The sequence below is a fragment of the Rhea pennata genome, chromosome 21, assembly GCF_028389875.1.
Source record: "Rhea pennata isolate bPtePen1 chromosome 21, bPtePen1.pri, whole genome shotgun sequence".
Classification (NCBI taxonomy): Eukaryota; Metazoa; Chordata; class Aves; order Rheiformes; family Rheidae; genus Rhea; species Rhea pennata.
Genome location: NC_084683.1, coordinates 9,433,767 through 9,456,673, shown reverse-complemented (window position 1 = coordinate 9,456,673; position 22,907 = coordinate 9,433,767). Strand labels below are relative to the sequence as shown.

Below are 22,907 nucleotides of genomic sequence, written 5' to 3'. Positions count from 1 at the left end.
CAGCAGCCGCCAACAAGCCCCATGTCCCTCGCAGGCTGGTGGCTGGTGACACAAGCCAAGGACAGGGAGGTGAATGTGGGGATGGGGACAGGCGCATGGGGACAGGGCTGGTGAGAGCAGGACAGGAGTATGGCCATGGGGCACGAGGAGGGTGGTCGAGGGCAGAGAGCTCCAGGCCACGAGTACAAGCACGTGGAGAGGGAGCAGGACAGGGTGAGGGCCACCAGGACAGGACTAGGAGCCTGAGGGCCCAGGGGTGGGAAGTGGGGATGGGGATGTCGAGCAGGCACGGGAGTAGTATCGTGGGGCTGTTGTCCAGGGCAGGGGGCTGTGTGACAGGCGTAGGGGTGTGTGGACAGGGGAGATGTTGATTGTGGGGAGGGGACGAGGGGATGCCCTTATGAGCTTGGGGACGGGTCCCAGCTCACTGCTGTCACCCTACTCCAGCGCCCCGACCCTCCCTGTCGCCTCCCTCTTATGGCCTGTTGGGTGCCGTCTGTGATGCCCCACAAGTGTCACAGCATTGGGGACTGTGTGTGACATGCCACATGTGACAGTCTGTTGGGGGACTGCGTCTCCCACAGGAACTCCCCTGGGAGCCCTTGTTTGATGTCCCACATGCCACCCCCATCGTGGACCACGTGTGATGCCCCACACGTGGCACTTCTGAGAGTCTGCTGGTGATGACTGAGGCCCCAACAGTGTGTCATAGAATCCCAGAACGGTTGAGGTGGGAAGGGACCTCTGGAGATCATCTAGTCCAATCCTCCTGCTCAAGCAAGGTCCCCTACAGCATGTTACACAGCATTGCACAGGTGGGTTTGGAGTATCTCCAGAGAAGGAGACTCCACCACCCCTCTGGGCAACCTGTTCCAGTGCTCTGTCACTCTCGCAGTGAAGAAATCCCCCCCCCTCACCTTCAGGCAGAACTTCCTGTGGTTCACTTTGTGCCCATTGCCTCTTCTCCTGTCACATTGCACTACTGAAAAGATTTAGCCCCATCCCTTCGACACCCTCCCTTCAGATATTGATACACACTGATAAGATCCCCCCTCAGTCTTCTCTTCCCCAGGCTAAACAGGACCAGCTCTCGCAGCTGCTCCTCAGAGGGCAGATGCTCCAGCCCTCTGATCATCTTCATAGTCCTACTCTGGACTCTCTCCTTGTCTCCATTGTACTGGGGAGCCCACAACTGGACGCGGTACTTGAGATGAGGCCTCCCCAGGGCTGAGTAGAGGGACAGGATCAGTTCCCTCGACCTGTTGGCAACACTCTCCCTAATGCAGCCCAGGAGACCATTGGCCTTCCTGGCCACAAGGGCACGTTGCTGGCTCATGGTCAGCTTGTCGTCCACCAGCACTCCCAGGTCCTTCTCTGCAGAGCTGCTTTCCAGCAGCTCAGCCCCCAGCCTGTACTGGTGCACATGGTTATTCCTTCCCAGGTGCAGGACCCTGCACTTGCCCTTGTTGAACCTCAGGAGGTTCCTCTCTGCCCAGCTCTCCAGCCTCTCCAGGTGTCTCTGAAGGGCAGCACAGCCCTCATGGGTATCAGCTACTCCTCCCAGCTTGGTATCAGCAGCAAACTTGCTGAGGAGGCCCTCTGTGCCTTCATCCAGGTCACTGATGAAGCAGTTGACCAGGATGGGACCGAGTCCTGAGCCCTGGGGGACTCAATAGCCACAGACCTACAACTAGACACTGCACCATGGAGCACAAACTGCTGAGCCCTACCTTTCAGCCACTTCTCAGTCCACCTCACACTCCGCTCCTCTAACCCGCACTTCCTGAGCTTGCCTGGGAGGATGTTATGGGAGAGAGTGTTGAAAGCCTTGCTGAAGCCAAGGTACACAGCGTCCACTGCTCCGTCCTCATCTACCCAGCCAAATATTCCATCAGAGAAGGCCATCAGATTGGTTAAGCAGGACTTCCCCTTGGTGCATCCATGCGGAATACTCCTGATCACCTTCTTTTCCTCCATCTGCTTGGAGATGACATCCAGAACGAGCTGTCCCATGACCTTTCCAGGGATGGAGGTGAGGCTGACTGGTGTGTAGTTTTGTGGTTCCTCCTTGTTGCCCTTTTGGAAGACTGTGTCCCCCTCCATGGGGGACCATTTGTGCCAGCCCACAGGTGACAGCGCACTGGGAAGTGTCTGTAACATTGCACATGTGGCACCGAGTTGGAACCTGCATGCAGCACCCTGCAAGTGTCACCTCGTTAGGTGCCACCTGTGACATGCCAGGTGTGAAACTGCACCGGGGGCTGAGTATGGCCTGTCAGAGTTGTGCCATCTCCTCAGGGACAGCGTGTGACACCCACGGGGTGTTGCTCTCTGCATGCCACCCCTTTGGCACAACCTGTGGTTCTCCATGTATGACTACTTGGAGGACTGTGTGTCACTGCCCTGCTGTGTGTCCCCTCGAGGACAGTTGGTACCTCCCCGGGTTGACGTCATCTCATCCTCACCCTAAGGGGAACTGAAACCGCCTGTGCAGCCACTTTCCTTCCCGTTCTTTCACCTCCGGCCTGGTGTGGGGGACACCAGGGCACAGCCACGGTGGGGTCCAGGCTCTCCCAGTGTCCCCTAGAGCTGCTGCCCATGACCCAGCGGCAGGACATGGCTCCTGCTGCCCCACAGCCCTGATGGCAGCGTCTCTCATCCTGCTGGGCCTCGGTGAGTGCTGGGGCAATGATGGGGACCCAGTGCGCTGGGGGGGGAGAGGAGTTTTGTGTAGGTGACGAGGACACTGTGCCCCAGGAACATGTTGGTGATGGAGACCCCCTGCCCCGTGTGGGGATGGTGGGGACACCCTACGCCAAGTTGCTGGTGGCACACGGAGGGAAGGGCTCCACAAGCTGAAGCCCCCAACGAGCCCCATGTCCTTTGCAGGCTGGTGGCTGGTGGTACCAAGCAGGGTAGGAGGACGTGAGTATGGGTGCTGGGTGAGGAGCATGTGTGGAGCAGGGAAGGGGCATGGTCAGAGGGGGACGGTCAGGGTAAATGAGGGGAGAGGGTGCAGGGCTGTGAGTAGAAGTGTGTGGACGGGGAGAGTCTTGTGTGGGGGATGTGGGCCGTAAGGCCAGGGCCTGAGGGCTGTGGAGAAGCTGTTGGGGTGCAGGGACACGAGTGTGAGGGCAGGGAGAGGAGATGCAGGGTTGTCAGAGCAGGGAGGCAGGGAGCAGAATGGGAGGGATCGGTCAGGGCTGTGAGTCGTAGGGTGTGGAGGAGGACAGGGGAGAGAGGGCCGTGGGTGGGAGTGTGGATAGAGAGAAGGGGAAGAGGGATAGGGGACGAGGGGTCTCCTGAGATGTCCTTAAGAAGGTGTGAACATGGGATGGTTCCCAGCTCACCGTCGTCTCCCTTATGCAGAGCTCCGACCCTCCCTGTCGGTGCACCCCAGCCAGGAGGTGGCCGTGGGGGACAAGGTCACCCTGCGGTGCCGTGTGCCCCGGCCGGCTCCCAGGGTCCTGTTCTACAAGGAGGAAGATGGGAGGTACCTATGGCAGCAGGCTGGGGTGAAGGATGTGGCTGAGTTCTCCCTGGAAGTGTTGACATGGGATGCTGGTGGGAGATACTGGTGCCAGTATGAAATCCTGGAACCATTCTGGGCCTCGGAGCCAAGCAACCCCATGGAGCTGGTGGTTCTGGGTGAGGGCCAGGCTGATCCGTGAGTGGGGCTGAGGGTGCCTGGGGCTTGCTGTGTGGGGCTGGAAGTGTCCAGAGGTTCCTGCATGGGAGCTGGGCAGTGCTGGGGTGTCCTGTGTGGGTTAGTGGGTGTCCAGGTGTTGGGGGATGCCCCTGAGGGGAGCCTGGGATAGGATGTTCTTGTGGTTGCTGTGTGGGTTATGGGGTGCCCGGAGGTTTAACATGGAGCAGAAGTTGCCAGAGGTCTCTGCGTGAGTTGGAGGGGATGATATGGTCCTCATGGGTCTTTGGATTCCGTATGGTCCAGGGAGGGTCCCTGGGACTATGCTTGGAGTCCCTATGGGAGAGGGGGAATGTGCAGGGTGTCCCCGGAGTCCTTGTGGGATCCATGTCCTACTGCCTGTCTTTTGCTGAGCAGATACCCGCTACCCCACACCCATGATGTCTGTGAGGCCTGAGGGACACATTCGACTGGGCACCAACGTCACCATCCAGTGCGAGTCTGCATATGGGGCCACCTTCATCCTACACAAACCTGGGAGCGCAGCCCCCATCCAGTGTGGGGACACGGGGGGCACGGCCACCTTTGTCCTCCCTGAGGTGACTCTGTCCGATGGTGGGACCTATGGGTGCACCTACCGTCTCCGGGGGCACCCCTTTGTCTCCTCACATCCCAGGGCTGAGGTGACGCTGGAGGTGGGATCTGGCATGCCCAGCACAGCCTCCGTCCCACCACAACCCCCAGGTAGGACTGAGCCCTCAGTGGAGGCCATGGGGGGCCTTTTGTTGGGGGAAGGTGATGGGACAGGAGCCGTGGAGTGGACATGGGTGTGGGACAGGAGGAGGTGGATAGCATCAGGGGGTTTGGGTCATTGGGGATATTGGGGAACACCGAAGCTTAATGGGGGCCCATTAGAGGATGGTGAGTGCCGGGATGGGGCTGAGGGCACGGGCACACGGCTGCGGGCACCAGATCGTGAGTATGGTCACAGAAGGACATGGAAGAGGAATGAGGACACCAGGCTCCAGGACATAAAGAGAAGGACGGAGCAGGAGATAGAAGGATGGGATATGGGGACATGGGAGAGGGCTGAGGGGGAAGGAGGGATGTGGGGATAGGGATGAGGTGGGAGCACAGGGATGTCCAGGTGGGGTGATGGAGCTGAGGGCATGGAGTGAGGGGGATAGAGGGATGTAAGTGTGAGCATGAGAACGGAGATGCAGTGAGGTAGGAGAGTGGGTCCAGGGCCAGGGTGGAGACAGGGAACCCAGGGAATGAGAAAAGGGTAGGGACAGAGGTGGCAGGGAGATGGGTGTGAGTGTAGGGACAGGGAAGGGGAAGAGAGGGGATGGTGGAGTGGAGGGATGTCATGGGCATGGGGAGAGCGTTAGGGGACAGGGAGAAGATGGTGATGTTCAGGCATGTCATGAAGAACCGTGTCTCCCTGCTCCAGAGCTCCGACCCTCCCTGTCGGTGCACCCCAGCCAGGAAGTGGCCGTGGGGGACACGGTCACCCTGCGGTGCCAAGTGCCCCGGCCAGCTCCCAGGGTCATAGTCTACAAGGAGGGAGATGGGAAGTACCGACAGTACCAGGCTGAAGTGAAGGATGTGGCTGAGTTCTCCCTGGAAGTGTCGACAAGGGACTTTGCTGGGAGATACCGGTGCCGGTACGAGATTCCAGAACTGTCATGGTCCTTGAAGACGAGCGACCCCGTGGAGCTGGTGGTGCTGGGTGAGGGTCTGGCTGATCCGCGAGTGGGGCTGGTGGTGCCTGGGGGGTTCCTGTATGGGTGTGGGAGTAGTGCTGGGGTGTCCCCTGTGGGTTATGGGATGCCCAAGGGAAGCTGGTGGTTAGAGGATACCTGTGTGGTGTCCATGGGGCAGAGGGTGCTGGAGGTCACCGAATGGGTTAGGAGGTGCCCTGAGGGTCTGCATGGAGTAGAGTGTGCCTGGTGTCCCCCTGTGAGCTGGGGGGGGGGGGAGGAGGGAGTTCCCTCGGGTGTGAGGATTCCCCTAAATGAAGGGTGTCCCCATGGGTGTGGGAGTGTCCGTGGGGTCTTTGTGGGGCAGAGGTTGCCCTTGGGCATGTCTGTAGGGTCTTTGTAAGCCAGAGGGTGTCCCCAGTGTCACTGCAGTTTCCCCGTGGTTCCTGTCTCACTGTCCTTCCTTTCCTTGACCAGTTACCCACTACCCCCCACCCACAGTGTTCCTGAGCCCTGGGGGACGTGTGGGGACGGGCACCAACGTCATCATCCAGTGCCAGTCCACGTATGGGGCCACCTTCATCCTGCACAAGGCCGGGCGCTCGAGTCCCATCCAGCGCAAGGACCCTGACATCAGGGGCACGGCCACCTTTGTCCTCCCTGATGTGACCCCATCTGACAGCGGGACCTACGGGTGCTCCTACCGTCCCCGAGGGCACCCCTTTATCTCCTCACACCCCAGGGTTGAGGTGACGCTGGAGGTGGGACCTGGGAGGCCCAGCATGGCCCCCCACCCGCTCACCAGCACATCAACACCGCGCTCCATGCCCCCAGGTAAGACCGAGCTCCCCTTGGTGCCTGCTTCCCGATCCCAAATCCTTTCAGTGGGTGCAGGGTGCCCCAGCCCATCCTCCTCCCTGCCCCATGGCCCTGGCCCTGGGTTGCATCACGGTTTCCAGTCCCCAGTTCCCCTTCTGGGAGGAAATGGCTGAGGGTACCCATGATGTGGGTGGTATGGGGTTGGGGGGGAGAAGAGGGGAGGGCATCTGCTGAGGACCCAGGTGGCTGGGCAGCGTGTTGGGGCTCAGCACCCTCTGGCATCTGTAGGTGCCAAGAGGGAGCCCGGCTGGAACGTGGCCTTGGTGGGAGGCTCTGCGGCTGCCCTCGTCATCGTCCTCGGGCTTGGAGTCGTCTTCCTCATCGCTGCCTGGTGGCGAAGGAGGCAGCGCGGTAAGAGCCTTGGGCACAAAGGAGTTAAAACGTCCTTAGGGACCCCCTGGGGTCTGCCCCCAAGTGTCACCTGCATCCCCTATAGGCTCTTCTGTCTCTCACAGAGCCACCTTTGACCCTCTGGGTCCCCTAGGGATGTCCCATGTCCCTACGCTGGTGTCACCTGCATCTCTGGGTTCTCCTTTAGACCCCTACGTCCCTCTTAGAGCCACCTCTGTACCTCAGGGTCCCCTATTGGTCCCCTGAGTCCCCAAGTGTCACCTGCATCCCCAGAGCACTCTGTAGCCCCTCATGTCTTTCCTAGAGCTACCTATGACCCCCGGGGTCCCCTATAAATTCTTCACATCCCCAAGTGTCACCTGCATCTCGGGGTTCCCCTTCGATTCCCCATGTTCCCCCCAGAGCCATTTCTGTCCTTCAGGATTCCCTATAGGTCCCCTGAGTCCCCCCAGTGTCTCACCTCCATCCCTGGAGTTCCCTATGGACCCCCATGTCCTTCCCATAGCCACCTCTGACCTTCTGGGTCCTGTAGGGACACTCAATGTCCCCAGGTGTTGCCTACGTCTCTGGGTTCTCCTTCAGACCCCCAGATCTCTCCCAAGGCCACCTGTGTCCCCTAGGGTCCCCTATAGACCCCCAGCTGTAGCTGAGGGAATGGGGGGTGTCCAGATTCCCCACTGTCCATGAGGGGAGGGGGTCCTCAGTCTCTGGGGGAGGGGGTCCCTGCTGTCCCCATGCTTGTCCCCAATATCCTAGGGGGTTCCAACTGTCCCTGGGAAGTCCTTGGAAGTGGGAGTCTCCCCATTGACCCTAGGGGGTTCCCAATATCCTGGGGCAGTCCCTGCTGTCCCCAGGGTGTCCCCACTGTTCCTGGGAGGGTCCAGGGGGGTCTCTACTGTCCCCTTCCCAATCCATTCATGGGGGGGTCTCTGTGCCTGCACAGGAAAAGGTCCCACGGTGGCACCGAGCAGGTAGGAAAGGGGCCCCCACCCGTAGGACGCCTGGGTCCTTGCTGGGTGGTGGGTGCCAGGACGCCTGGGTCCTTCCTGTCTGGTGGGGGGTGAGGCTGATGTGGTTTATTCCCCGGACACCTGGCTTCCCCAATTTATGGCGGTAGAGGGGAGGCAGGAGGGGGAAGTGGGGTGCTGGCACCTGGGGAGAGGGGATTGGGGGTGCCAGTGGGGAGGGGAGCCCAGGATGCCTGGGTTCTCTCCTCTCCTGTCTCCCCAGGGATCCTCCGGAGCTGCTCTCCCAGGACATGGTGGGTGAGTATCACCCCCTTTCCCCCCTCTCTGCCCCGAGGCCACCATGACCCTGGACTGCCCCCCAAAATCTTCTCCATGACCCTGAGCTGCCCCCTGCCCTCCCCCACAGGACACTGGGCAGCTCCCTGAGACCCCCAAGAAGCCCCTCGAGATCCCCCCCCCCCATGCAGCCCTCAAAAGCTCCCACAGCCCTGGGCTGCCTCCTGAGACACCCCCTCAAGAAGCCCTCTGAGACCTTCAGTGATCCCCTCAAGCCCCCCTGAGTTCCTCCAGCCCCCTCAACCCCCTCCCCATAACCCTGGACACCCCCTGAGCCCTGCTCACCCACTCTCTGCTGCAGGTGTCTCCCCCCAAGACCTCAGGCCGCTGCAGCCCATGGTGAGTGTCTGGGCTGGGGGGTCCTGAGGACACTCCAAATCCCAACCTGTCTCCTGGAGACCCCCAACCTCATACAGCCCCCCTGACCCAATGACCCCCCCCTCCATATCCCATTCAGAGCCTCCAGATCCCTGGGGACCCCCAAACTGTGTAATCCCTCGCTCTCAGCCCCATAGGGACCCCCAAATCCAGGCCATGGGATGTCAATATCTTCACTTGGAGACCCCCCCCCAAGCCTCATACAGCTCCTCTCAACCTCATGGGGACCTTCAAACTCAGCCCGTGAGACTCCCCCTAGTCTCATGAGGAGCTGCAAACCCTACACATGGGGACCGCAATGCCAGACCCATGGGGACCCCCCAAACTCTATAGGGCCTCTCCTGATCCCCTGGGGTCCCCTAAGCCCCAACCAGAGTCTGTAACCCCAAGGAGACCCTCAAACCCAACCCATGAAGACCCCAATACCTGACCCATGGCGATTCTCTAATTTAGGCCCCGGGGAACCCCTGTCCCCATCCTCCTCATGGGACCCCCAAGTTAGCCCCCAAGACCCCCTCCCCATGATGCTGTCCCCTGTGGTCACGTGTGGTCATGTATGTCCCCACAGTCCCAGGAGGACGCCGATGGCCTGATGTACGCGGAGCTACGGCCACAAGCGCTGGGCATCCCGAAGGACTACGTTGCCCCTGCCTCATCCGTCATCTACGCCGAGGTGGGCAGCCAGGGGCTCCGATGATGCCCTGGAGACCCCCTGCTCCAAATGCCCCCAGTGCCAATAAAGACCCAACCCCACATGGGGAGCTGCAGCTTGTTTTGGGGGTGCAGAAGGGGTCTGTCCTGCTCGTGGTAGGGGGGCAAACGCCTTGAGGACCCCCCTACCTCTCTGATTTTTCCCACCCCCAAATTCCATAATTACCACCCAGCAGCCCTGATCTCCCATCAAATCACTGTCCTGGGCTCCCTCAAGCCCCCCTTGGGCTTCCCAATCCCCTTAATCCCTCCCCACGGACCCCCAAAACCTCCCTGATCCCTTGATCAACTCCAGGACCCCCAAAACCTCCCCGATCCCCTAACCAACCTCCAGGGATCCCCAAACCCCTAACCAACCCCTAGGACCCCTCCCAAACACCTAACCAACTCTGTGACCCCCCCAAAATCTCCCCATTCCCTCCCAGATCCCTTAACCAACCCTGCGACCCTTAAAACCTCCCTAATCCCTTGCCAGATCTTCTAACCACCTCCCAGGATCCCCCAAACCTCCCCAATCTCCCCCAAATCTATTACCCATCCCTAAGACCCCCCCAAACCTCCCCAGACCTCCTGCAACATGTAGCCCCGTACCACGTACGCACACTACGCAGTGCAGTGCACCCACGGGCACGGCATCCGTGTGCGTGCACCGTGCACACGCCTGCGTCTCGTGGTGCACACGCGTGCCTTTGCTCACGGTGCATGTGCACCGCGGGCGTGCAGCACCCGCGTGGGCCCGCGCATGTTTGCGCCGCCCTGCCTGCTCGCCCCACGTACGACTGTGCGTGTAGCGCCATGCGTGCCTGCTGCGCGTGCACTTTCCCATGCGTGCCCACCGCCATACGTGTGCACCACACGTGTATTTGGGTACCTGTGTGCATGCAGCACAGTGTGTGCACGCAGCACAGCGTGTGCATACTCCCCCCCCAACACCCCACGTGCGTGTGTGCGTGCGCCACAGTACGTGTGCAACCCCGGCGCGTGTGTTGCCTGCTGCATGTGCCCGCAACCGCGTGCACCACGCGTGTGCCGTGCACCGTGCACGCACCACACACGTGCACGTGCCTCGGTGCAGACCGCCACACACATGTGCCGCCTGCGTGCACCCGCGCGTGCACTCGTGATGCCTTGCACGCCTGCACCCACCTACCCGTGTCCTCCACGTGTGCTCGACACGGGACACACCAGAGCCCCCAAGTAACCCCCCCCGGCAGGGTGGGGGGTGAACCGGTGGCTCCTCGCACTCCCTCCGTGCAAGGAGAGGTGCAAAACCCCGCAAATTACCCCCAAAAAGATCGTCAGGATGTCAGTTAATTAAAAAAAAAGAGGGGGGGGGGAAGAGGGATGTAAACGAGCATTCGGGGCATCCGCAAGCGAAGCTGCTGCAGCCTGGCAGGAAGTGTGTTTTGGGGTTTTTCATTCGGTTTGGTTGCTTGATTAAAAGCAAACAAACCAACCCCACACTGAACCACCGCTCAGATATGTAACCCATCGCTCCCCGGCATTTGGGGGGAAGATTTTTTTTTTCCCTGGGAGGGAGGTTTTATTTTGCTTTTTTTTTTTGAAGGATTGCCTTTTCTGGAGCATTTTGACTCTGCTTTTTTTCTTTTTTTTTTTCTTTTTTTTTTTTTCCTTTGGCGGAGGTGATTTACCCTTTCCTGATTTTTTTTTTTTTTTAAACTTCACTTCTTGGAGACAATTGCCCTTTCTGGCATTTTTTCTTTTTCCTTTTTTTTTTGTTGCCCCTGCCCCTTCGCCCTTTTGGGAACGATTCCCGTTTCCTGGAGACGTTTGATCCTGCCTTTTGAGGCCTGGAAGGAGTTCAACTCCCAACTTTTCCCCAGCGATCTGGGATCCTTTCGGGGGCATTTGGGGCAACTGCAAGGACCTCGGAGCGGGTGGAAACCTTCCCCCCCACACACACTTCTCCCCCCGGAGGAGATGGGTCGGATTGCAGAGACGGGAAGACGGGAGCCCGCAACGGGCACGGTTGCGTAAACCCTTCCCCGGGCTCGAGCAAAGGGCAGAGCCGGGCGCCTTGAGCTGCCGAGAAAGAAGAGAAAACAAAACCACGTGGGATCCCGTGATGGTTTTATGGTGTGGCATATGCAGGGCAAGGCCACGCTCGACTCCCCATTGCTCTCCTTGCCTTTTTAATTAGCAGAAGGGCTAATTGGCTTGGTAAGACAGAGCTTGCCAGATCGTTCCACACCCCAAGCTGGGCTTTAACCTAACACAAGACTTTGTTTCTTTAATGGTGAAACTTAAAGAACTTAAAACATGTTCATTTAATGGTGACTAATGAGGGCACCTTTGTGCAAGGTGCTTGCCCGGGGATGGTGGGAAAGGGGGCACATCCAGGTGGTCTCAGTTCGGGGTTGGATGGTTTCATCTGGGAAAGGACCAAAAAGGAGGTAGAATTTTGAATAAAGTGGAGGGGAAAAAGGGGGCGGGGGAAGCAGATTTTGGAGATGGATGTTTCTGGCTGGTGATGAAGCAAACACAAGGAGTACTGATTTCCTCCTTTTTTGCATCGAAAGGAGCAAGGAGGGAGGCAATGGGGCAAGGATGGAGACACTTGGGGTTGGACAGAGACATGGAGGGTTTGATGGAAACAAGGGTTGAATGGAGATGTTGGGATTCAACAGAGACACAGAGGGTTGGATGGAGATGTTGGGGATTGGGGGTTGGATGGAGATGGTGGGGGCTGGATGGAGACATGGAAGGTTGGATCAAGACGTGGGGGGTTGGATGGAGATTTTTGGGGGTGGATGGAGACATTTGGAGCTGGAGAGAGACACAGAAGGTTGGATGGAGACATTGGGGGTTGGACGGAGACACTGGGGGGGTGGACCGAGACATCGGGGGTTGAACAGTGACACAGATGGATGGTTGGAGCTCTTGGGGTTTGATGGAGATATTCCTCACCCTGGAAGAACCCAGACTTTGGTGTGTTGTCCATGAATCCTGGTCAGGAACCCCAGGGTGTCTGAATGAGCATAGTCTGCTAGTAAAGAAGCCTCCATATGGATCCTGAACCATAAAGCTGGAGAAGATGGCTGGAGTGCCAGCCAGACCACCTTAACCTACCACACGAGTAGATCGATATAAAGAGATGGAGAGAGACAACAGAAGGATGGATGGCCAGATGGGAGGAGGAAGAGAGGGATGGATGGGTGGACGGACATGTGAATAGATGGGTGGATGGATGGATAGATGGATGGGTGGGTGGATGGATGGATGGACAGAGAGATGGATGGACAGACGGACGGGTGGACAGATGGATGGGTGGACAGATGGATAGGTAGGTGGGTGGGTGGATGGATGGATAGGTGGGTGGGTGGATGGATGGGTGGATGGAGGTATGGGTGGATTCGTATGTGGATGGATGTATGGGTGGGTGGATAAACAGATGGATGGGTGGATGGTCAGATAGATGGATGGATGGATAGACGAATGGATGGACAGATGGATGAGTAGATGGATGGAGGGATGAGTGAATGGATAGATGGATGGTTGAGTGGATCAGTATTTGGATGGATGGCTGCACTGGTGGATGGCTGAGTGGGTGCATGGATTCATGGATGGATAACCTTAACCTCCTGGAAGGCTGGAAGGACTATGCAGCTAGATTGACAGAGACCAGAGAAAGGTAGTTAGATAAATAAATAAACAGGTGGACGGAGAGAGAGAGAATTGTAGCATAACGGATAGACAGGTGTGCAGCCAGACCTAAAGAGACCCAAGAAGGATGGATGGACAACCTCAACCTATGAATGGATAAACAGAAGTACAGCCAGAAGGACAGAAACTGCTCCATGGACAGACAGACAGACGGAGCCAAAACCTCCCCAAATCCTAGCGTTTGCAGGGAGATCCACACACCCGCAACCCAGCCCTCCGGCATGGATTTTTTTTTTTCCCGCCCCCTAAACAGCTGGAAAAAAAGAAAGAAATCAAAAGCCGCTTGCGCAAAAACACCGGAGGCGGTGGCAGTGGAGGAGGAAGGGAGGGGAGGTGGGAGGCTGGCGGCCAGCCCGGGCAAGGTGCGCGTCACGGGCGGACCTTGGCTTCCCCGGTGCCGGAACGCCGAGCCCTCGCCATGCTGCTGCTGGCGGGCACGGCCGCGGCGGGTTTGCTGCTGCTGCTGCTGCTGCCGGCGTTGGTGGCCCTCCGCTCGGCGCCCTACTTGTGGGCCGACGCGGCGGCCCTCGCCGGCGTGCTGCTGGCGAGCTTGCGCTGCGAGTGGCGCCTGGTCCGTCGGCCCCCCGTCACCCTCCTCGATGTCTTCCAGGCGCACGTCCGCCGCCAGCCCCGGCGGCCTCTGCTCCTCTTCCAGGACGAGCTTTACACCTACGAGGACGTGGAGCGTCGCAGCGCCCGCGTCGCCCGCGCCTTGGAGCGCCGCCTGGCTCTCTGCCGGGGCCAGGTCGTCGCCGTCTTCCTCCCCAACTGTCCCACCTACGTCTGGACCTGGCTGGCGTTGGCCAAGTTGGGTTGCACCATGGCCTGCCTCAACTCCAACGCCCGCGGCCGGGTGCTGCGGCACGCGCTCGCTGCCGCCCGGACCACCGTGATGCTCACCAGCCCCGGTGAGTGCCGTTTCGCTGCCCCTCGCCGCACACCCCGGCGTCCGAGTGGCTCCTCGCGGGGGCTTTTTCCTCCCGCTTCTCCCCCTCCCCCTTCCTCTTGCCTTCTTCTTGCCTTGCAAAGCCGGGCGGCACCCGCGGGTGCACGCGTGCAGGTTGGTGTTTGCCCACGGGGCAGCGTTGCGGGTGTTTGTCGATACGCCGGTGTTTGCACGTGTGTCCGCGTTGGTATGTGTGCCAGTAGCTGCGCGCGTGCTTGCACGTGTGCTGCCGTCCTTGCACGCATTTGCAGGCAGGCTGGTGTCTGTGCATGCGGTTGCACGTGGCAGTGTCCCGGAGTGCATTTGCACATGTGTCAGGGTGTGTGCTTGTGTTTGCGTGTGTCTCAGTATCCTGGCGTGCGCTTGCACTTGTATTGCTGCTGTTGCATGCATTTGCACACGTATTGGTGCACGCATTTCCGTGCATGGCAGTGTTTGTGCACGGGTTCACTGCTGTGCCTGTGTCTTTGCATGAATTTCCATGCCTGTCAGGTTCTGTGCATGCATCTGCATATGTTTCAGTGTCTTTGCACGCGTGTCAGTTCCTGTGTGTTCATACACTCATGTTGCAGTGTCCTTGCATGCATCTGCAAGCACGTCAGTGTCTGTGCACGCAATTGCACATACGTCTGTGTGCACGCCTGCATTTGTGCCTGCATCAGTGTCCATGTGTGTATTTGCACACGCACTGGTGCCTGTGCACAGATGTGCCTGTGTCTCAGTGTCCGTGCATGTGTTTGCACAGACTTTGGCGTCCGTGCGAGCAGGCACCTCCGTGCCAGTGCGTGTGCGCTCACGTGTTGGCCCGGGGAATGGCACGGTCACATCTAGGGTGTGTGCCCAGGTACTGGGAACGGGGATGCTGTTTGTGCAGGGCTGAGTGCAGGTGTCCTGTGTTCCTGGCTGTGTTTGTGCAGCCTGTTGCACACGTACGCTCTCAGCTGCGTCTGTGCAGCCCATTGCACGTGCGTACTTGCGGCTGTGTGTGTGCACCCCACCGCACGTACACGTGCACACTTGTGGACCCCACCTGCACATACGTGTCCATGGCTGCGCACACGTATCCAGCCACACATATGTGTTCACGTAGACCATTGCGTGTGCGGGCACGCGGCTGCGCTGGTGCGTCCTGCTGCGTGTCCACAGTCACCTCCAGGCTTGTGTATCCCGTTGCACGTGTTTGCTCACACCTGTTCTCACGGACCCCATTGCATGTCACAGCAGCTCTCTAACGAGCAGCTGTAATGACCCTAAGCCCCAATTAGCGTCTCATCAAGGCCATGAGTTAATCATCGCCAGCGGGCCAGGGCGGGCAGTCCTGGCCCCTTGCTGGGGTAAAAGGTCCTTTTTCTTGCGTCACTGCTGCAGGGATGTGTTTTGGGGCAGGAAGTGGAAAAAATACCGAGCAGGAGCTGCTGCAGTGGCACCCATCCAGAGTGCTCAGGGCACCCAGCTGGGCAAGGTGACCCTTTGGTCCTCATCTGGGGTCCTCAAAGCACCTCTCCAAGTTGTTTGGGGCACCCATGTGGAATCCCTGGGGTGCCCATCTGATCAGGGTGCCTGTTTGGAGAGTATCAGGGGCCCAACTAGGATGCCCAGGGCTCCTGAATGGGATATTTGGGACACTGATCTGGTTCTGCTGCCCATCTAGGACCCTTGGGGTCCCCATCCAGTGTACCCAGGGCACCCATCTGAGCAGGGTGCCCATTTGGGGTGCATCAAGTGTCTGTCTGGGACCCTCAGAGCACCCACCCAGGATGCCTGGGGTGCCTGTCTGGTCAAGTGCCCATCTGGGATCCTCAGGGCACCTATGTGGAGCACTTGGGCTCCATCAGGGCTCACATTGAGGTTCTTGAGGCACCTGTCTGGAGTGCTTGGGGCACCCATGTGGGATCCCCAGGGTGCCCGCTGATTGGGACGTCCGTTTGGAGACCTTGGATCACCTATCTGGGGTGCATGGACACTCATTTCAGATTCCCATCTGGTTGAGGCACCCGTTTGGGCTTCTTGGGATGCCCAGGGCACCCACTTGGCCCTGCCCTGCTCTGGGTTGCCCAGGCCGACCGTCTGCCCTGCTGCCTCCAGATCTCCAGGCAGCGGTCGAGGAGGTGCTGCCAGACCTGCAGCAGGACGGCATCCACGTCTTCTACCTGAGCGACGAATCGCCAACGGCGGGTGTCGAGGCCCTTGGGCCAAGCATCAAGGCAGCCTCGGATGACCCGCTGCCAGCCTACTACCGCGCTGACATCACACCTGACTCCAAGGCCATTTACATCTTCACCTCTGGCACCACAGGTGGGATCCCAAAACCTGAGGAATCTGAGGTGTCTCCACCATGACCATCCCCTCCTCAGCTTGGGGAAGGACGCTTCCTCCCTGGGAAAAAATGCCTGGGAGGATTTGGGTGTTGTGGGGCCCAGCAGGTCTCCTGCTGGGAGGTGAGCCCTCCTCATTGACCAAACCAGAAGTGTTGGCAAGAAGGTTGGGGAGGTTGGAAGGGGCACATGGACTCTCAGCACCATGACCATCATAGGGCCATGTTCCTCTTAGCCACATCCATGTGAGGGTTGAAGACCTCCCAGGAGGAGACCACCACCACCACCATGGGTCTCTTCTTAGCTCTTTCCCCTCTGGGGCAGGGGAGGTGGGACCTCTCAAAGCTTCCAGATCCAACCTTGACCGCTGTAGGCCCATCTGGACCAGGTTCCTCATGGCTATGTCCATCATGTGAGGGTCCGGTATCCCCATGGATGGAGACCCACCATCCCCTGCAACTCTCCCTGGTTCTTTCCCAACCAGGATCATCTGGTCCATGTTCCTCATGGGACTAGGTTCCTCACCCCCAATATAGGACCCCCCTCACTAGGGAAGGATTTCGCCCTCACGTCCCATCCCTTGTTCCTGAGGCCTCACATCCAGTATGGGTACCTCCAGTGAGGGTTTTCCCACCCCATCCTTGCTTCTTATCCCTGCCCTTCATGTTTCTTTTTTTTTTTTTCTTTTTCTTTTTTTTTTTTTCTTTTTTTTTTTTTTTTTGCCTCAGGGTTGCCCAAAGCAGCAGTGGTAACGGAGAAGAAGCTGCTGCTGGTGGCCAGCCTGTCCCGGCTGTGTGGCTTCCGGGCTGAGGATGTCGTGTACACGCCGCTGCCGCTGTACCACTCAGCAGCACTGCTCATTGGGCTGGGAGGGTGCTTGGAGGTCGGTATGTACTGTGCGTCTGACAGGGACCCACTGGTGCATGGAGGGGACTCAAGGATGAACAGAGGGAGGAATGTGCGGGAAGGGAAGAGGGAAGAGATAGGAGAGAAAAGGTGAGAGGTGTCTGGATGGATGGTGGAGATGGATGGATGTTTTATGGAGATGAAAGGATGTTTGATGGAGAGGGATGATGAAAATGTGAGGATGGAGGAGAAAAAAGGAAAAATATCTATACTGAGAGATGGGTAAATGTGGAGATGGGTGGATGGATGCTTTATGGAGATGGATGGACGGATGCTTTATGCAAGGCACAGAAAAATGTGTGAAGATGGGAAGGGGAAGAAGGGAACGCAAAGACTCGGACAGAAAAGGAGAGGGGCGTTTGTATAGATGCTGAGTAAGTGTGGGGATAAGTGGATAGCTGGGCTGATGTCCATAGATATGGATGGATGGAGGAAGAAAAAGAGAAAGGAGGAGGAGTAAATATAGATAAGCGTGGGGATGGATGGATGTTTATGGAGATGGATGGATGGTGAAATGCTTAAGGAGGTAGGAGAAGAAGGAAAGAGGAGGTTTGGAGGGAAAAGAAGTAGCTACTCAGGTAAGGTGTAGTTGTGAGGATGAACAGATATTCATGGAGATGGATGAATGGATGGGAAAATGTACAAGGATGGGGAGGAAAGAAAGAAGGGAACAGACTTGGAGATAAAAGGATAATGGTTACGCATGGGATGAACAGATAGACAAATTTTTATGGAGACAGACATATGGATGGAGAAATATGTCAGGATGGAGGAAAAGAAAAAGAAGGGAAGAAGAATTGGCGAGAAAATGAAAGAAGTATCTAAATAAACAGATGGGTAAATGGGGAGGCAGAGTGTATGGAGATGGATGGATGGAGAAATGTGTAAAGACAAAATAAGAAAGGAGAAAAGTATCAGTATAGGTAGATGGGTGTGAAGATGGATGGATGGATGGAGAAATGTTTAAGGATGGGGAGGAAGGAAACAATGAGAGAAAAGGAGAGGGAAATATATGTGGGAGGTTGCGTGGACAGACAGATGTTTATGGAAATTGATGGAGAAAGAATAGAAAGAGAGAAAAAGGGAGAGCTGTATAGACAGACGGGAGGATGGATGGATAAAGCTAATTTTGGTTCTTGCTCCTCATGGCAGATGGGGAGCTCAGACGTGGTTTCACTAGCACAGGAAGGAGATGGGATGGGGAAGGGGGAAGGCACGTGGTCTCCATCACCCCGCCGTGTCCCCACCACCCCGCTGTGTCCCCACAGGAGCCACCTGTGTACTGCGGGCCAAGTTCTCCGCCTCTCAGTTCTGGGATGATTGCCGCCACTACAACGTCACCGTCATCCAATATGTGGGCGAGCTCATGCGCTATCTCTGCAACACGCCCAAGGTAACAACCTGGGTTCTGGGACAGTAGAGGCAGGGAAATAATCCATCCCAGCGGGGCATGAAGCTGAGACGACCCATCCTTTTGGCACCCTGCAGCGCCCTGGTGAGTGCAACCACAACGTGCGCATGGCAGTGGGCAATGGCATGCGGGCGGAGGTGTGGAAGGAGTTCCTCCAGCGCTTTGGGCCCATCACCATCCGGGAGTTCTACGGGGCCACCGAGGGCAACGCTGGTTTCATGAACTACACAGGGAAGATTGGTGCTGTGGGAAGGGCCAACGTGTTCCTCAAGGTGAGCTGCTGGCAAAGGTGAGCAAACAGTGACTTCCCTGGGGGAGCCAACGATGTCTAAAGTAAAGTTGACATCAGGATGGCATGTCCTCAAGCATTCCCCTCTACTGGGGCAGCCAGCACTGCCCCACCAGCAGTGACTCCATTGCTCCTCTAAGGCCATTTCTGGAGTGTCCCCACCACGCCATTGCCACTCGACTTCAACAAACACCCACAAAACTACGTGGTTGTGTTTTTCCACCCTTTTCCTACAACCTCCCACCGTTGCGGCTCTCGGCGTTCTTCCGTGGGTTGTCAGTTTGGAAAACACGGAGGATGAACATGGCTGAACTACTGAATATGCTTGATTAAATCTCATTTGGATATAAAGGGAGCCAGGGGTGACTAGCGTGGAGGGAAAGGGATCTGAGAAAACAGACATCTGCCCAGGACATTGGGAGTTTGGTGACTAGAGAGAATAATCTTTGGGCTTTAATTCATGGGTAATGGAGGATTGGACCCTGTTTAAATAAATATCTTTCACTGGCGTTGGAAGTGCGGTGCCTGCAGAGACTTCCCCTCACTCTTATTTATCCCATGTTTCTCTTCCCCCACTGATTTCCCACTCTTCTGCGTCCACAGAAACTTGCCCCCTTTGAGCTGATCAGGTACGACGTGGAGCAGGATGAACCCATACGTGACGAGCGAGGTTTCTGCATCCCAGTCCGCCCCGGTAAGAAGGGACAAGCCTCACGGGAGCCTTTTCTCAGGGTTGAGATGCCATCACAGTGGCCTCTCAGTACTGACGCTCTGCGTCGCTGCTCTAAAACCGCTGCAGCAGGGAGTGTGCTGCTGCTGCTCGCTGCTCCAGACAGTCAGAGAAACGGTGACGTCGTCTCCGAGCACCAGCCAGGGCCCGGAGGCGATGTTCCCAGGAGCCACCCGGGTTGCCAAGTGGTCTGCAACCCTCCTTTCCCTCCCCAAAGGCGAGGCTGGGCTCTTGGTCATCAAAGTCACCAAGAAGACCCCTTTCCATGGCTATGCTGGAGACCCCGAGAAGACGGAGAAGAAGATCTTGAGGAACGTCTTGGTGAAAGATGATGTTTTCTTCAACAGTGGTGACCTCCTCATGATGGACCATGAAAAATTCCTCTATTTCCAAGACCGCGTGGGAGACACTTTCCGGTAACTTTCTCACCACTGTTGTGTCACCCACAGCCATGGCACGGGTGATGGGTCAGGGGTAGAAAATGCAAAAGTGGGCACCTCCACTGAGCAGACACGAGCACCCCGGTGTGCCAGAGAGGGATAAAAGCAGCTGAAAAAGAGGAAGAATGTAATTTCTCAGCCCCAAATCCCCTCTCGTGGCTTCCTGTGTTCTCTCTCTAGTTGGAAAGGTGAGAACGTGGCCACGACGGAGGTGGAAAACACGCTAGCCACAGTGAACTTCATCCAGGAGATCAATGTCTATGGGGTGTCTGTGCCAGGTAAGTACCCAGCAGCACAGGGATGAGTGGAAACTGGTTGTCCAAAGTAACAGTCTGGCAACATGGCAACAAGATGTGCTTCCATACTGGTCTAAAGTTGCCACCAAGAAGGCTAAAATGGGACTTGGTCACCCAAAATAAGCATCCAGCATTGTCTTGGATGCATAATGTGCTTCTGTAATGGTCCAAGCGAGCACCAAGAAATCTAAAGCGGGACTTGGATGTGCCAGATAAGCATCCTGCATCATTTCAGGCACAAAACTTGCCCCTGTAATGGTCCAAGCAGCCACCAAAATGGCTGAAACAGGACTTGGTCCCCCAAAATAAGCATCCAGCATCGTTTTGGGCGCACAACGTGCCCCATAAGGATCCCAGAGGCCACAAGAAGGCTAAAGCAGGATTCAGTCATCCCAAATAAGTGTGCCGTGTTGTTTTGGGCACACGACATACCCCCATAATGGTCTGAGCAGCCACCAAGAAGGCTAAAATGGGACTACGTTGCCCAAAATAAGCCATCCAGTGTTGTTTTGGACGTGCACCGTGGCCCCATGGTGGCTCTACAGTCCACTGGAAAGAGCCCCCAAGGTAAGCCAGAACAGGGAAGGTCTGCATCAGGAAGTCACCCCAATTTTGGCGGGGAGACCCGGTCGCCGGCCAGTCCTCGATAAAGGCCATGATTTCCAGGGTGTGAGGGGAAGTGCGGCATGGCGGCCATCCGCCTCAAGCCCGGGATGAGCTTCGAGGGCGAAAGCCTCTATGTGCATGCCAAGGACTGCTTGCCGAGCTACGCCACCCCGCGCTTCGTGCGGCTCCAGGTGAGAGGCTCCGGCTTCGGTCCGTGCGATAACGCTCCTGGGGGCGGGGAGGAGGGATTTCCACGGGATGTAGTTTTGAGCCGTCTCCCCACTCCGTTCTTCAGTGATCACCCTGTGCTGATATCCATGTCGATCCCCCTGTGCTGATAACGGTGTTAACCACCCCGCATCGAAAATGGCGTTGGTCACGCTGTGCCAATGATGGCATTGGTCTTGCTGTGCTGACATTGGTGTCTGTCCCTCCATATCAGTAATGGCACCAATCATCACCCTGTGCTGGTATCGGCCCGTTGTGCCGATAACGGTATCAATCACCTCGTGTCAATAACGGTGTCAGTCCCCGGTGCCAATAACAGCATCGGTCTTGCCACGCTGGTAACGGTGCCAAACACCCTGTGTCGATAACGGCATTGATCACCCCGTACCAATATTGGCATCGGTCCCACTGTGCCAGAAATGGCGTTGATCGCCCCACGTTGATATCGGCATTGGTCCCGCCATGTTGGGAACGGTGTCACTCACCCCTGCGGGGTCAATCACTAAATTGTATTCCAGTTATTCCGCGATACCTCTTATGGTAACGGCATCGGTCTTGCCGGTGTCAGTCCTGCCATGCCGGTAACGGCATCAATCGCCTTCTGTTGACAACAGCCTCATGCCATTATCTGCGCTGATAACAGCGCTAACCCCGGCGTCGTTCAAACGTTGAATCGACTCGTGCCGATAACGGTATCAGTCCCGCTGTGCTGATAGCGGTGCCAATCACCCCTTGTTGATGATGGTGTCAATCCCCACAGGAAGCCCTGGAGATCACGGGGACCTTCAAGCAGTGCAAAGGCAACCTCGTCAAAGAAGGCTTCAACCCCAACATCATCAAGGATCCGCTCTTCTTCCTGGACGAGATGAAGAAATCCTACGTGCCCTTGAGCCCCGATATCTACACAGACATCCTGGAGACGAGGCTCAAACTGTAGAGAAAGCTACTGTGCCACAGAGGGGTCTCCATGAGGGCCTCCACACCTGGCCCGGGGAGGGTAATTACCTCTGGGCCATCAGTGGGTCAATCTGGTACAAATCAAAAGAGTTTTCGCTGACGAGGTGCTGCCCGCCAGGGAGTTCTGGAGGGAGCCGGAGCGTGACAAGGGCGACGGGCTGGCTCTCGCCTTTTCCATGCTGGCTACAGAAATTAAAGGACTTAATTCCAGCTAATCAGGTCGGCTTTGCTCAGCTGCTGCCCCTGCAGCTCCAACACCCTTCATGATGCTGGAGCAACGAGCACCCGGCTGAACAGGGACATCTGCCAGGGATGAACCCACAAGTTTTTCCCATCTGGGCGAATCGCACTCAAAATCCTTTCTCTGATGACTGTAAGGGCGCGTGGGAATAAAGCTGCTTCCTGTGCAGCGACAGCTTCTTACTTGCCCATGGAGCACCTTGGCCACCTGCACCGTGGTGGCAAGGTAGGAAGCCCCAAAAGGGCTCCATGGCCCGGGTGGGGTGTCCCAAAACGCAGCAGGATCTGGTCTACCCACTGCCGAAAGACTATAATGGGATACTGGGACTGGTTTAGGATAGCCAGTATGAGATGGGGAGCTCCTGGGCTTCTCCATCCCTCTATGGGGGACACAGGCCGAGTACCCGTGATGGCTGTGACTCACCCCTGCCCTCACCCAGGGCTTGCTGAGCTGGTTGAGCTCAGTCCACTCCAGAAAAAAAGAAAAAGAAAAAAAAAAAGAAGAAAAAAACCCTTCTTCCTGCCAGAGTTTTGTGCAGGATCAGTGAGCTGAACCAGCTGGAGCTCCTGGGTTCCTCCTGCCCTCTATGGGAGATGCAAGATGCACACCAAGGCCCTGCAACAGCCAGCACTCACCCCTGCCCCAGGCTTGTTGAGCTGGTTTAGCTCATTGATCCAGCACAGTAATGATTTACTCTTCTCTGCTGGATTTCTGCCAAATCACCGAGCTGAATCAGCGGAGGAAAGGTGCCCAGGCTCTCCTCTGTGAAGATGGGACCCAAAGGATGCAAGAAAAAGCAGTATTACCCTCCCGCCTCAACCCAAGACTGGCTGAGCTGCTTTAATTCACCGATCCAGCAGAAAATCAGTTTATTTCTCCCTGTCAC

At 57.2% G+C, this 22,907-nt stretch overlaps 2 protein-coding genes across 5 annotated transcripts; both read left to right on the top strand.

Annotated features, from left to right (window-relative positions):
- Window positions 1-2,762: 2,762 nt before the first annotated feature.
- Window positions 2,763-9,010, top strand: LOC134149787 (leukocyte immunoglobulin-like receptor subfamily B member 5). Of its 3 annotated transcripts, none has more exons than XM_062593018.1 (10): window positions 2,763-2,925; window positions 3,370-3,648; window positions 4,064-4,390; window positions 5,100-5,378; window positions 5,851-6,183; window positions 6,457-6,579; window positions 7,523-7,550; window positions 7,810-7,844; window positions 8,185-8,222; window positions 8,830-9,010. In XM_062593018.1, exons 1-10 carry the CDS (start codon window positions 2,877-2,879, stop codon window positions 8,956-8,958), a joined length of 1,620 nt encoding a protein of 539 aa, XP_062449002.1. In that variant the 5' UTR covers window positions 2,763-2,876; the 3' UTR covers window positions 8,959-9,010. The 3 variants fall into 3 exon arrangements, with proteins under 3 accessions (XP_062449002.1, XP_062449001.1, XP_062449003.1); XM_062593017.1 differs by having other exon boundaries at window positions 5,827-6,183; XM_062593019.1 differs by lacking the exon at window positions 7,523-7,550 and having other exon boundaries at window positions 5,827-6,183; window positions 8,830-8,938.
- A 4,064-nt stretch (window positions 9,011-13,074) lies between these two features.
- Window positions 13,075-21,760, top strand: SLC27A5 (solute carrier family 27 member 5). Of its 2 annotated transcripts, XM_062593008.1 has the most exons (10): window positions 13,075-13,564; window positions 15,688-15,897; window positions 16,646-16,804; window positions 18,092-18,216; window positions 18,312-18,506; window positions 19,127-19,217; window positions 19,471-19,669; window positions 19,874-19,971; window positions 20,656-20,786; window positions 21,584-21,760. In XM_062593008.1, exons 1-10 carry the CDS (start codon window positions 13,075-13,077, stop codon window positions 21,758-21,760), a joined length of 1,875 nt encoding a protein of 624 aa, XP_062448992.1. The 2 variants fall into 2 exon arrangements, with proteins under 2 accessions (XP_062448992.1, XP_062448993.1); XM_062593009.1 differs by lacking the exon at window positions 16,646-16,804.
- Window positions 21,761-22,907: the final 1,147 nt, after the last annotated feature.